This window comes from Xenopus laevis, chromosome 8S (assembly GCF_017654675.1).
Source record: "Xenopus laevis strain J_2021 chromosome 8S, Xenopus_laevis_v10.1, whole genome shotgun sequence".
NCBI lineage: Eukaryota > Metazoa > Chordata > Amphibia > Anura > Pipidae > Xenopus > Xenopus laevis.
The window spans coordinates 41,079,798-41,094,803 of NC_054386.1; the positions used below are offsets into that span (position 1 = coordinate 41,079,798).

Sequence of the window (15,006 nt, forward strand, 5' to 3'; positions counted from 1 at the left end):
CAAATAATGTATCTTTCCTTGAATGAGTGTTGCACCGCTAAGTAAACTTTAAGTATGTAATAGAATGGTCAATTCTAAGCAACTTTTCCATTGGTCTTCATTATATATTTTTTTATAGTTTTATAATTATTTGCCTTTTGCTTCTGACTCTTTCCTGCTTTCCCATCTAAAAAGAAAATGCTCTCTAAGGCTACAAATGTATAGTTATTGCTAATTTTTAATTCACACCTTTCTAGTAAGGTCCTCTCCTATTCATATTCCAGGTAATTTGGACCCTAGCTACCAGATTGTTATAATGCAAATTGAAGAGCCGCTGAATAAAAAGCTAAATAACTCAAAAACCTTTAATAATAAAATATAAAAACCTGCTGCAAATGGTCTCAGAATATCCCTACATTATACTAAAAGTTAACTCAAAGGTGAACAACCCCTTTAATTTGGATTTTTATACCTTAATATAGTGTAAACATTTATAAAAAGCAATAGGATTGTTTTGCATCCATTAAGGATTAATTATATCTTAGTTGGATACAAGAACAAGAAATTGCTTCATTGCTATAAGGAAAAGGGAAATCATTTTATATGATTTACATGATGATGATAATGGAGTCTATGGGAGACTGCCTTTCTGTAGATTGGAGCTTTCTGAATAACGGGTTTCCAGATAATGGATCCGATACTGGTCTTATATATCTGCATATATCTGTATGTTAAACACACAGCAATGTATTTTACTTTTTTACATATTTGTTGTACCTACTCTGCTTTGAAGGTGTACATGTTATCTGTGTTTATGTTGGGGTAGGGTGTATTTTATATACAAATATACACATATAAATATATTGCTTTGCAGTATTGCTTATATTTATTTTCTTTTATGTGTCTGTGTTGGGGAGAGGAGATCTGGATTCATCGGTTTTAACTGTAAAGGTCTGGGATCTGTTATTTGGAATGCTTGGGACCAGGGGATTTCAGGATAAGTAATCTTTCTGTAATTTGGATCATCATTCTTTTAAGGCTACAGAAAACATGGGGGTGTAGTTTTTGATCAGAAATTTACAGGGAACACAAAAGACTTATGAATAAGCCCAGACATGTCAATTGTGACTCCAAAGACCAAAGTCAATGTCATCCCATGTGTGGTCAGCCAAAGCTAATGATAGTCCTCTTTACCGTGTATATCCGTCACTAGCTAACCTAGAACTGCACAGGCACTGCACTGTGGGGATCCTGCATATCTATGGATCAGTGCAATTGGCCATCTGAGTGTGTGAGCATATTGTACAGACAACCCCATATTTAGATCATCATTTTATGTACAGGCAGCACAAGGTACCCTAAAAGTATTTATATATACACAACATGTGCTTGTAGGATACAAATCAAAATGAGCCAATGGACTACACCATGCCTGTCTTTAAATGCAATGCCTGATATGATGTGTGTTGGCTGCTTCAAACATTACAAAGACAGCAAGAGAAAGAAGGGGAAGAATAGAGTAAAAACAAAGGATGCTCAGAATCCAAGATTTGGCTTGGAATATGGACAAATCATTTTCCCCAGGATTTTAATTTGGCCAAAATACTTTAGGGGGAAAGCAGTAAAATTTGATTATTTTCACAATTTTAGAAAACAGAGGCAAACAATGTGGTTGGAAACATATTTAAGTTTTTTAAACTTGATTGAGATTTAGCAAATGAAAAAAAAAAACTGAAAATGTTTTAATATTTGAGGTTTGTTTTTGTTTTAAATGTAATTTATTAAAACAGTTGTGATTTCACAGCTTCCTTGAAAATAATCAAGGCATTTTTTTAATTGAATATTTTAATTGAATATTTTATTAAGGTGCAATATCAAAAAATTATTAAATATGGCTTTTACGAACAAATCTCTCTCTCTCTCTCGCTATATATATATATATATATATATATATATATATATATATATATATATATATATATATATAAAACAAGGGAAAGTTGTGCTCACCACTATTTTTTAAAAACATTAGGCAGGCGTGCAATGAGGCTGTTACCACAAAATACATATAGACAAATACAAGAGGTCCTCTGCACTCAACCCATTATCAATATATTTAAGACAGAGGCAGTATGCACAAAATGTCTCTGTCTTAAATATATTGATAATGGGTTGAGTGCAGAGGACTATATATATATATATATATATATATATATATAAATAAACAAAAGGGAGTCCGCACTCGAAGGTCTTGTGAAGAAAAAAATATGTTTAATCAACGTTTCGGCTCGTAAACGTGAGCCGTCTTCAGGAAGTGGAAGCCAAACAAACATACAGCTATAAATACACAAACCAATTTTCAAAAGAAGCGCCAAAGCTCAGCATGACGCTAGTGATGGGCGTGTATACTTAAGTGACGTCATTAGTGGAAAAGTACTGGATACACTTTAGTGGTATTAACCATATATTTACAAAAAACACTGGTGTAATGCCCCCACGGGGGGAGGATAGTTTTGTGGCGTGATTCAGTGATATCATAGTAAAACTTAAAATAGTAAAACTTAAAATAGAGGCGATCCGGTCGGTGTTGACACAAGATTCGGAATCTTACCTCTATACTGTCACCAACATAGAGAACCTGCAGAAAATGCCGGGTATTTGATTATCGCCTCCAAAGCCAGGTACGGAGAAACACATATAGGCAAGGTGACCTAACATGAAAAGTGCCGCAGCGCTTTATTGCCCGTCCACTCAGGCTCACGATATCGTTCATCCAGAAGCCGCTCGTATATAAATCAATCATAGCGGAGACCACAGCTAGTCATACTGCTCAATTTACTATGACTAGCTGTGGTCTCCGCTATGATTGATTTATATACGAGCGGCTTCTGGATGAACGATATCGTGATCCTGATGACGGCCCTGTGGGGGTTGAAACGCGTTGATCTGATGTGGGTTCAATAAAGAAACCTTTTAAACTTTAACTTTACAACAGAGCTGTGAGTGCTTTCATCTACTGGACTTTATATATATATATATATATATATATATATATATTTAGGTCACGGGTTAACTCTCTAAGGGGCAGATTTACTAAGCCTCGACTGTTTTTTTACTTCGACTTCGAGCAATCCTCCGATCAGGTGAATAGTCAAATTCGATAATCGAAGTGGACAAGTACGATTATCGAAGGATGTATTAGTTCGCCTATTCGACTATTCGACTCGACTCGAAGGATACCTTATTTATCAAATCTTCACCCGAAGTTTTATTTGTACCCCATCTTTGACCTACCGAAGTTGATTTTGGACTTCGACATTCGAAGATGATCGAATAGTCGAGGAAAATAATCGAATGGTCGAGGTAAAAAATCGTTCGACTATTCGATTTTCTTCTATTTTCTTTGCTGGTGCTCTCCACTGTTGTGGGTGTATAGTGACACCTAGGGATCACTTTATAAACTGTTTTTTTAGTTCTGGCTGCACTATAGGCTTGGTGAATTACATTAAAATAAATACTGACACCAGAAACATGTTTGTTTTTGCATCCATCAGAATATAACCTAAGATTTTCAAGTATCAATGGCTTAAAACATTATTTTTTAGTTCTATTTTTTTTAATCAAAGATTAATTGGCCCTATCTATCCTTACACTTCACTAAATGGTTAAATGTTTAAAAGCTGCATGGAATGCTGGGAAACACTGGCTTACTTATAAAAACCCCCCACCAGATGCCATTTGACTAAGAATTTGTTAAAAATTGAATTTTTGGCAGTCGCCATTTTTGAGGCCCTTGAGCAGGATGAGGAGCAGGAACACCTTGGCCCTGCTAGGATCAGGCAGCCTCGTCACTTCAGGAGACCTGTACTTTGTTTGGACGAGCTGTCTGATGATGAGGTTGTGAAGATGTTCCGCCTGAGTCGTGCCGCCATAATGCAGGTTTATGGTCTCATCAGTGAGGCCATTGAACCTGTGACGGCACGGTCTCAGGCAGTGCCTGGGATGTGCAAGCTGCTTGCAGTTTTGCATTTCCTGGGCACTGGCAGTTTCCAGCAGGTTTCTTCACGCCTCATTGGCATGAGCCAGCCCACCTTTAGCAGGATGTTAGCACAAAAGCTCAGGGCCAATTGGCCAATTTCCAAATTGCCTAGGAGCCATTGATTGCACTCATGTTGCGCTCACACCACCTCGCCATCAGCAGGAGCGCTACCGAAATCGTAAGCGCTCCCATTCCATCAATGTGCAGGTGGTGTGTGATTCCAACATGCGCATCATGAGTGTGAGATCTGGCTTTCCTGGAAGTGTCCATGATGCCACTATCCTGCGTCAGTCAGCTCTCCATGGCCTCTTCACCCGAGGAGAAATGCCAGACGGCTGGCTTGTGGGTAAGTTATATTTGCAATTTCATACAAAGACACTTCAAATATTATTTTAAAGGTGATATGTATGTATTTTCAAGAAATGTTGCCCTATTTTCAGTCTGGCTACAATAGATGCACTATGCATCTTGGGACCTGTAGTTTAGTTCAATCAGCTAACTTTGTTAGGGATTTTAATTCTTGGCACCTGATTCAGTTTACAGGTGAGATATGTTAAGGGGAGGATTTATTATTGGATCTGCACACACACAATTTTTGACATTTGGGGGGGGGGAATTGCCTCTTTTATTGTGCCACCAATGTTGTTTGGCTAACAAAAGGGGTAAAGTAAGTACCCCAACAGCCAAGAATTTGTGTGTAGATCTGTTTGTAAAGATTTTTCTACTACACAATGGCCATAACTACAGCATTGGAATAGTCAACACAACAGACAACTGGAATCAATTACTATAATATATTTTTGTTTACATTTTTAGGAGACGCAGGATATGGCCTTCTGCCTTGGTTGATGACCCCTGTGAGGTTTGCCCAAACACCTGCCCAACGTAGGTACAATCGTGCCCATCGGAAAACACGTAATATCATTGAGCGCCTCTTTGGGGTGCTCAAATCTCGCTTCCGATGCTTCTCAGTCACTGGGGAAGCTCTGCTTTATTCCCCCCAGAAGGTTTCACAAATCATCACTGTCTGTGCCATGCTGCATAATGTGGCAAGGGAGCATGGATTACCTGCAGACATTGATGATGACCTGGAACCTGAGATTGAGGGGTATGTTGGCAGACAGAGGGACAACCAACCAGAGGGAAGAAGAGTGCGTGAAAGGCTCATCCGTGCCCACTTTTAGTTGTAAGTTGAACAAACCACACAAAAATAGTTAATTTGTACTAGTTAAGACTTCTCAAGGGCCAAATAGTGGTACATATTTTTTTGGGCCCCTATTCCTAAGTGCATTTTTTGTGATTGTTTGCAATCTTGTCAGTTACCTTTCAAACCATGTTTTTCCAATGTAAATCTGGTCATTTGCTTAACCTTTAGCCCTCTTTCACACGAGCATTTGAAGCTGCGCTCCCCTGCGTTCTGTTTTTATGTGTTTACGCTTTACAACTTTATGCATTCAGTTGTTTGAAATGGGACTGTACTCCACAAACACAACAAAAATTTAGCATGTTGCGTCTCAATCTGTACAGCCCCATTGAAAACAACTGCATGCGTCTACTCCTGCGCTCCCCTGTAATGAGGTTTAGTAATGTCATGATCTAGATCAACTCAATAATGTCTGAAATCCATTAATTCCTAGGTCAGTTGTTTGGCCTTAATATGTTTGCCTTGTCATGAGTGTTATATGTCAGGTCTTTATAACCAATCTCGATTATTAGGCCTTATATGATTGATGTGAAATGAAATTGTTTGGAATGGATATCTGGAAAGTAAACAATTTTTTATACTTTTCTTCCAAATGAACAGCCTGCTGATGGTGATGTGCTGACGTGCCCCTAGCAGTGAATGCTTTCCTGTAACATCTTATGCTGTAAGCAGAAAAATGATGAGATGACAAACACATTTACATGTGTATACACATATTCAAGAGAAACCATTATCTGTACTTGTCATTTCAGCTTTCTGGCCTACTACTGTGTTATGGTTATACTTCACGTGTGTCAAACTCTACTTTATTATCTTGGTACTTGCCCACAGAGGATACAGACATGGACACTGACTGATTGGCCACGCCTCAAACTCCGTTATTCAGGTATTTAGGAATTACTCAGGGAATTGTAAAAGATATTGCGAACAACTTACCATATTATTTGTGTGCCTTTGCAGCCTCTCCATGTGCAAAATTTTCCTGAAGTACTAAATTGGACTCCACACAAGTGACAGATGTGATGAACTGACAGCTGTTTGGCTCATTTGAACCTGGGTGGAGTCACCTTTCGAAAACATATCAGTAAGTGGCAGTGTTTGTTTAGCAATGACAGGCTTTTGTGTGGCTACTTAAATTTGTTTAGATTTGTGTTAATGCATTTTTCTTGTTTGATCCACAGGTATGGCTTCTTCTGTTTTCTTGTTTGAAATGACATTACCCATGTTACTATTTTGGACTAGCACCTTGTCAAAAAAGAAAAACAAACACACCCGGTAATGTTTTAGTACCTTTACTGACACAATATTTGTCAAAATCCAAAACAGTTGAACAACAATAAAAAGACAATATATATCTGTAGAAAGTTTGTTTGTTTGTTTTTGGAACACACAATAGTTATTTAAAACCATTAAATATGTTCCTTAGCTGGAAGGCACAGGAGGAATTTGGTCTCAACATATATTTCAAAATATAGCAGCCCCTATAGACCACTAAAGGGCAAAAGCTTTACAAACGTTTTACAAAGCATTTGTTGCATGACATTGATAATGCACCCCAGGATTCATCGTGGCCAACTTTACATTAAACAGTATCCAAAAATTTGGCCCTGATAAACTTGTGTCCAAAACAATAATATAACAATCAATATGATGTACAAATGACACTTGTCAATATATGACAATTTGGCCAGTTGAAAAGCATCAACAATATGAGATTAGTGCTGGCTAGGTAGAGTGTTGGACACCCAACAATGCTTGATAGTGCAAAGTAACAACCAAGGCTTTGTGCCTATAAGGCATATCATACACCTTGGACTTGCTATTGAATGAGCACAGGTGGAGGAGGAGGTAGTAGGCGTTAGCACCTATTAGGAGTGCTGGGTAGCCAAAGTAGGCTAGAGGTAGGCAACATAACTTCTTGTGCAAAGTAACAACCATTTGTGCCTATAAGGCATAGCATACACCTAGGACTTGCTATTGAATGAGCACGGGTGGAGGAGGAGGTAGTAGGCGTTAGCACCTATTAGGAGTGCTGGGTAGCCAAAGTAGGCCAGAGGTAGGCAACATAACTTCTTGTGCAAAGTAACAACCATTTGTGCCTATAAGGCATATCATACACCTAGGACTTGCTATTGAATGAGCACAGGTGGAGGAGGAGGAGGTAGTAGGCGTTAGCACCTATTAGGAGTGCTGGGTAGCCAAAGTAGGCCAGAGGTAGCATATGTTAACATATGTCATGTTTGAAGTAATTAGTGAAAAATACACAAGCAAAAGAGTAGTATTTCAATTCTTTGAGCCTTACATGTAACATTTTGGTCCCAAGTGAATGTTTTGGGAAACACTGCAGCATTACTATAGAAATATGTTAGAGCAAATGCACTTTGATGTTTGTAAGTGCTTTTGCAGATATTATTGGAAAAGGGTGCCAATGGATGGTAGATATGGCACACCTTGGTGCTGATAACACCATAAATAGACAAATATGTTAGAGCAAATGCACTTTGATGTTTGTAAGTGCTTTTCCAGATGTTATTGGAAAGGGTGCCAATAGATCTTAAAATGGCACCCCTCAGTGAAGAGAATGCAGCATGGTCTAAACAATGGGATGTGTTGTTTGGATGTCAGTCCCATTGCTGGGTAACGGACAAAGTCACACCTGAAGCGTGAATTGGGCGAAGTTCTTTGCCAGGATAAAATGGGCAAAGAGGCCAGTGTCAGTTGGAGAAGTGACACAGACTGGAGCTAGGGACGTTTGCGCTTATCCCCTCGGACAGGACCTTGTCCCCTTCCACGCCCCCTTCCTCTGCGCTGCTGAGGAGATGCAGGGGGTGGAGGGGGAGCAGCAGCAGGACCAGGGACTGGACCCTCAGCAAAACCCCGTGGTTGGTGAGCCAGTTCTCTAATAGTTGCCACCAGGTCCTGGATGTTTCTTTCCATGGTTTGCTCCATGCTCTGCATGCTTTCACGGAAGGAGCCATGCATGAGAGCAAACCATCTGCGCATCCAGAGCTCCTGGCGGCGTTGCTGGCGAATAATTGTTGTCAGAAGCCCTATATAGTCCCCATGTCTCACACCCAGTCGCTGTGGTTGCTCCTGTGGTGGTCCCCCAATTGGTGCAGCGGCGGCAGGAGCAGCAGCACCCGCTTCGGCAGCAGGAGCAGCAGCACCCGCTTCAGCAGCATGACCTACAACAAAAATCAAATATAAAGATCGCTAAATTTATTGGACATGTCCATAACAAAAAAACAAAGGTGGGAAAGGAAGCTCACAAAGATAATCTTAGAAGATAAATTGGTGTTGGGTGTTTCCATGTTTGGGTGTGGGGGGGGGGGCTAAATCATTCCAATACTGGTTTTGAAATAGAACATTAATCTGTATATTGTCAAAATATATGTGTTTTTGGTTTGCCTTGTTTGTCATCAGCTGCAAGTTAAGGAGATAGTATGAGACACACAATGAGAGTGGTGATTGAACCTGGGAGAGGGGAGTGAAACTTGACAGAGGGGTGGTATAGGAGGTGGGAGCAAGAACAGAGAGGGAACCTGCAAGTGGAAAGGGAGACCGCAGAGACAGCATGGAGGGAGAAAACTAATATGAGGCATGAGGAGCCAGAGTAAAACTTGAGACGGTGGGTGGCTTGGAGTGAGGGGGAGCAAGATGGACCATGTAAAAGGAAAAAGAAAAGTGTCGAGTCAACAGGTGAGAATGTACGCTGAGCAGAGCCAACAGTCAAGGGCAGTCACAAAGAAGTAAGATTTTAAAGTGGGGCTGAGAGAGAGTGAAATAGTAGTAGCGCTGTATGGTGTATGGTGATTTCAGGCTGACAGTCAGAACGGGAGAGGCACAGGAAGAGGAAGGGAGAGATGCAGAGCCAGAGCAGCAGAAGAATCTGATATAATTGACACTTTGGTCGCATAAGGAAATGCCCAAAATGTATATTCTATCCAAAATCTGTCTTTAACAACCTACTGCTTTTCATTAACACTGAAGAGGCACATAAAGTAGGCTGCATAAGGGACTCAGTAAATGTGCTTTGCATGTTTGTGACACACACACAGACAAATAAAGGAAGGGCTTATTAGGGAAAACATTGCTCTTACGTCTGGGGGGCACCACAGGTATCACGGCTGGCGACTGGGCGCGCCGGGGAGCTCGATGTTCTGTAATGTGAAATTTGACATTAGTAATGTTGTAAACTATTTGAGGAAGCAACTACATTGGCCACAAACATGTCTGTACCTTGAGCTTGTGGGCCTCTAGGGCTATCTGCGGCCTCACCCTCTTCCTGGGGCTGCAGAGGATCAAGGTCCTGGTCCTGGTCACTGTCCGTGGGTTGTGGCGCTGTCCGCGGTGGTGCTGCAATTGTTAAGAAATGTGCTAAATAAATTGCACTTGTTTATTAGACTGATGGACACACCTACAACATGTTTTGGAAATATTTAAGTTAGCCTTTAAAATAATAACTCAAATGTAATGGGCGAGGAAACGAGATGGTAAAGTCCATGTGGAGTCTATCAGGGCACTGCAAGGGAGATGCTAAGGTTGAAAAGTTAAATACATGACACAAAGGCACTGTTTGCAATGATGTGAGAAGCACAGAATGTAATAGGTGACAATACAGGTGCTGTAGGCTCTACATCTGTTGCTTCACACTTTTACACACTGAAGTTAAAGGGTTTGTTAACCTTAAAGTAATGTTTTCCTATGGTACACAATATTGTGGTTTTTTTTTTATCAGCTCTACAGTAGACTATTTTGAAAATGTGGTTGCTAGGATGTAAATTACCATAGCAACCATACATTCCTATAAATCGGAGACTGGAATAGAATGATATGACAGTCTAAAATGATAACATAACATGCTTCAAAAGTTAACTTCAAGGTCAACGACCCTTTTAATCCACTTTAGAAATATTTCTGTTCTAGTAGGGAAATGGTTAATAAACGTTTGCCTTTTTGGCAATGTTACAGCTGCACGTAATTAACTACTATAAAAACAAACAACAATCCTGGAAACATAAAATCCTCTAATGGCAAACAGGAGCAATACTTAAGCAAAGAAGCTAAATGATAAAGGGGAAATGAGTTATTTAGGCAAATGATAAGAATGTGGATAAAAGCAGTAAGAATGTTGTGTATTAAAATGTACTTACTTCTCCAGTCTGTGTCATGTAATGACCCCTCCAAACCTTCACAGACCTCTCTGCCCATAATGTCCAGAAGCCGGCGTTCATAAGGCTGCAGCCTCAAAGATGGTAAAGTGCCACCGCCGGTCTTCTGGGCCTTTGCTCTCCTGGCAGCAAACTTCGCCCGTATCCAACGCTTCAGGTCACTGAAGCGCTTGTACACAGTGTTGCGATCTCTGTGTACAGCGCCTACAGCGTTGACTTTGTCCGTTACTAGCTGCCAGATTTTTTTACGTCTGGCAGCATTGATGCGATGGGATCGACATCCAAACAACACATCCCATTGCACGATGACTTCATCAACCAGCGCTGCATTCTCTTCACTGGTAAATCTTCGGCCCATCCGCCCACTGGGGCCCTCATCTCTGTCGTCGTCCTCAATATCCTCCTCCTCCTCTGGCCTCCTCTGTGAGGCCGGTGTGGGTTCCTCCTCCTCTTGCCTCCTCCTGGCGGTCATAGATGTAGTTCCAGCCCTGGCTGGGGTGCGGGACCTGCCACGTGTCCCCGATGTTGGGGGGGACACGTGGCGTGCCCTGGGGGAGACCCTACTTCCCCTGGCTGGGGTGCGGGACCTGCCACGTGTCCCCGATGTTGGGGGGGACACGTGGCGTGCCCTGGGGGAGGCCCTACTTCCCCTGGCTGGGGTGCGGGACCTTCCACGTGTCCCCGATGTTGGGGGGACACGTGGCGTGCCCTGGGGGAGGCCCTACTTCCCCTGGCTGGGGTGCGGGACCTTCCACGTGTCCCCGATGTTGGGGGGGACACGTGGCGTGCCCTGGGGGAGGCCCTACTTCCCCTGGCTGGGGTGCGGGACCTTCCACGTGTCCCCGATGTTGGGGGGGACACGTGGCGTGCCCTGGGGGAGGCCCTACTTCCCCTGGCTGGGGTGCGGGACCTTCCACGTGTCCCCGATATTGGGGGGGACACGTGGCGTGCCCTGGGGGAGGCCCTACTTCCCCTGGCTGGGGTGCGGGACCTTCCACGTGTACCCGATGTTGGGGGGGACACGTGGCGTGCCCTGGGGGAGGCCCTACTTCCCCTGGCTGGGGTGCGGGAACTGCCACGTGTCCCCGATGTTGGGGGGGACACGTGGCGTGAGCTGGGGGAGCTCATAGTCCTGCCACTCCCAGACCTCTCCTCTCCCCCTCTATGGGACCCTCCACCTGACAGGCTCTCCTCCTCCACCTCAGCCCAGGAACCCCTCCCTCTGACACTACAGCCCCTGTCCCCCTCTCTCCCCCTCCTGTGGTGACGTACATCCCACGTAGTGTGGGATGTAGCCACCCTGGGCACCTCATCAGGGCTGGAACCACATTCGCCTTCCTCCTCCTCACTCCTTCTTTCCATTTTCTTGGCAGCACTTTGGAAACCTCCTCCACCTGGCTCATCCAGATAGCAAGTGCACATTAAGGGCGCAAATGCACCTAAAATGGCCTCCAGAGGACTTCCTGTTTGGAAAAAATGGCAGAAAGGAAGTGGGGCATGAAAAATTTGAATCGATCGATTCGAATAGAAGTGGGGCAAAGGCTACCTTCGATCATCTTCGACTATTCGCTACTTGCAAACCTTCGCATCGTAGCATGGAATCGATCGATCGAACAATGTTTTCCTTCGATCGAAAGCGGCCGTATTCGATCGAAGACAGCCTTCGATTATCGTAGCATACCAATTCGATGCTCGAATATCGAAGTATTTAAAATTCGATATTCGACCCTTGATAAATGTGCCCCTTAATGTTCTTAACAGATATATTTGATATAATCTATGTTTTTAGAAAGTTTTTATATTTTTACCACAACAGGGATATTTATTGCACTATGGCACTTTGTGATATAATAATTGCGAAGTTTTATATTCACATGATAAATTTGATATGGTTTTACACTATATACACATAACTATAATATATGGAAGTTTTTGGTTTGTTTGAGTAATGAAGGAGGGGGATAACCTCACATCTGGAGCGGTTATGACTAAAGTTTTTTTAATGGTGTACTAATGTACATGTATAGATTTTACACATGTGCACGTTAATTGCAATAAGTAAATGAGTGGGAATGGTTTAACAAAGATGGTTGCACTGCTTTGTACTGATTGGTGGATTTGGGGATAAAAGGTGTGTTTTACTTTTAAACATTATCCTGATGACGATTCTCTGGGATCGAAATGCGTAGATATGTGGTTGATGGAATAAAGATCCTATATTTTTTATGAAACTTTGCCGTGAGTGCTTTCTTCCTGTGAAATATATATATATATATATATATATATATATATATATATATATATATATATATATATACACACACATATATATATACACACACATGTATGTATACACATATATATATATATATATATATATATATATATATATATATATATATATATATATATATATATACACCATCTTATACCTTGTTTATATGAATTTGATTTATTCTTTTATTTTATTTTCTTCCCTGATTTATTTGATGTTCTCACCATCCTCTAAGCAGAATTCTGAGATTTTGTTTAAGGTAAGTTATTTTATTACGAATGCTGAATTCAGCACCTGCTTATACGATATATTGAGCGATTATCTATGATCCAGTTAAATAAAAAGCCTAACTGAAAGAAACTTCTGTTAATATCTTAATGAGTCATAGTTCCAATGGTTTGGTTTTATAAAGAGATTCTAACACAAAAGAAAGAAAAGAAAAATAAACGACTATTTTATTATTTATTATTTTTGTGGTGCTATTTGTAAAACGAATTTCTGGGTGTTTTTTAGTTCACCAACCCATAACCAGGAATAACTGAAGCTAGTGCATCTATATAAGATGCATGTATAGAATATATACATTACACACGCACGCACGCACACACACATCTATGCATTTAATATTTATAATATCTACTTAACGCACATACCTTTTCCGATTTCATCCAGTATTTACATTTTTTTTTTAAAAAAAATCTGGATTTAATCCTCAAAAAACCATAATTTAAAATAGTTTTCAAGTTAATCCTTAAGCGGACACGGCAGGGAAAGTGCGGGGAGATCAGTGCTGCCAGAAGACTAGGGAAGTTGTCTGGTTCTTTTCATTCTATCTACCCTTGTCTTTGCTTTTTTTTTTTTTTTTGTTTAATCATTTTAATTTCAGAACAGCTTGAAATCAATGTTTTTCCCCTTTCTCTTTTACGAGAAGGACACCCTCTCTGAAAACTTCCCACAAGGTCTGTCTGCTCCTTTTATTCTTTTACTTTCTAAAAAAAAAAAACTATTTTCCCAGCTTGTTTTGTCGTATTAAAAATCTCCATCAGTCCCAGGGCTTGAGTTTTTTATATCTCATTATAGTACAGATTGTGGCTGAATCAAATTTTCCTGACCATATTGTGTGAGGGGTGAAAGCCAGACCAGGCAAAGAATACCAACCAACAGAAGGGCGTGGGGTTTTAAAATAAAAGATTTTCGTTTGGGCTCAATTAGATTCAAATGAATCCTAAAAAAAGGTCCTCTGTTTTGAGACCGCATATGACAGTTAATTGGCTATTTAAAAGGCTATGCATGAAATGCTGAAAATTGTATGCGACAAGAAATAAAAGAGCTCACATATGGCTATTTCTTTTATTTTTGTCACTGTATTTTGGCCGTGAAAAATTGTGTTGGAGCTACTGTTATTGCCTTGGGGTCTCAATTGTTTTTTAGAATACACTGTTTTGTTTATGTATACATACACACTTGTATTTTATTGGAGAGTATAGAGAGAGAGAGAGAGAGAGAGAGAGAGAGAGAGAGAGAGAGAGAGATTGATTATATATAGATTATATAGCGAATAAAGTACCCCCTTTTGTAAAATATAAGGATATTATAAGTTACCGAGGAGTTTCATGACCATATAAAAACACGAGGCCGAAGGCCAAGTGTTTTTATACGGTCATGGAACTCCGATCTAATATCCTCTAATATCCTCATATTTTGCAACTGGGGGTACTTTATTTATTATAATACACAAGTTTCAGTGAGTCATGTGACAGAAATGACATCAGAACTCACCGTTTATAACTGATGACATCAGAACTCACCGTTTATAAGGCTATAATTTACAGGATATTCATGGCTTTTGTGTATTATATACATATTATAGCATATATATAATCTGTATTTTATACCTATATGTGATTGTATAGTGTGTTGGTATACCTTAATAGACCGATATATACAAACAAAATGAACAAATTTTGGCACCAGTCCAAAATGCATTTTGCTTTTATCCACAATATCCCTTGTTATAAGGCTAGCATTTACAGTACTTTACCTTAAGACAGACTGTCATAAAAAGCATTTGAAGCAGAGTTACTAATTTATCAGCAGTTTACCATGGAGTGTGGAAACAAATTAAAACAAACAGTAACGAATAACAAAGGAACTGGAAAATTGCATTGATGTCTGTAAAGCAGAAACACTAAATTAGTCATGTTTGTTTTATCTCAACACAGTATATATATTTTATAATATATACTTTAGAAAAAAAAAAAAAAAATTATATATATATATATATATATATATATATATATATATATATATATATATATATATATATATATATATATAT

At 40.2% G+C, this 15,006-nt stretch overlaps 1 protein-coding gene and 1 long non-coding RNA gene across 2 annotated transcripts; one reads left to right on the top strand and one right to left on the bottom strand.

Moving 5' to 3' along the window:
• The first annotated feature begins 4,991 nt into the window (after nucleotides 1-4,991).
• LOC121397611 lies at nucleotides 4,992-6,535 on the top strand. The gene is made up of 5 exons (XR_005963802.1): nucleotides 4,992-5,204; nucleotides 5,823-5,886; nucleotides 5,975-6,108; nucleotides 6,183-6,306; nucleotides 6,404-6,535. It is a non-coding gene; the product is annotated as an uncharacterized LOC121397611 (long non-coding RNA).
• Nucleotides 6,536-7,746: 1,211 nt separating this feature from the next.
• LOC121397620 (myb-related transcription factor, partner of profilin-like) lies at nucleotides 7,747-10,865 on the bottom strand. The gene is made up of 5 exons (XM_041574672.1): nucleotides 10,376-10,865; nucleotides 10,009-10,063; nucleotides 9,462-9,613; nucleotides 9,323-9,382; nucleotides 7,747-8,407 (listed from the first exon to the last, which is right to left on the bottom strand). Exons 1-5 carry the CDS (start codon nucleotides 10,863-10,865, stop codon nucleotides 7,965-7,967), a joined length of 1,200 nt encoding a protein of 399 aa, XP_041430606.1. The 3' UTR covers nucleotides 7,747-7,964.
• Nucleotides 10,866-15,006: the final 4,141 nt, after the last annotated feature.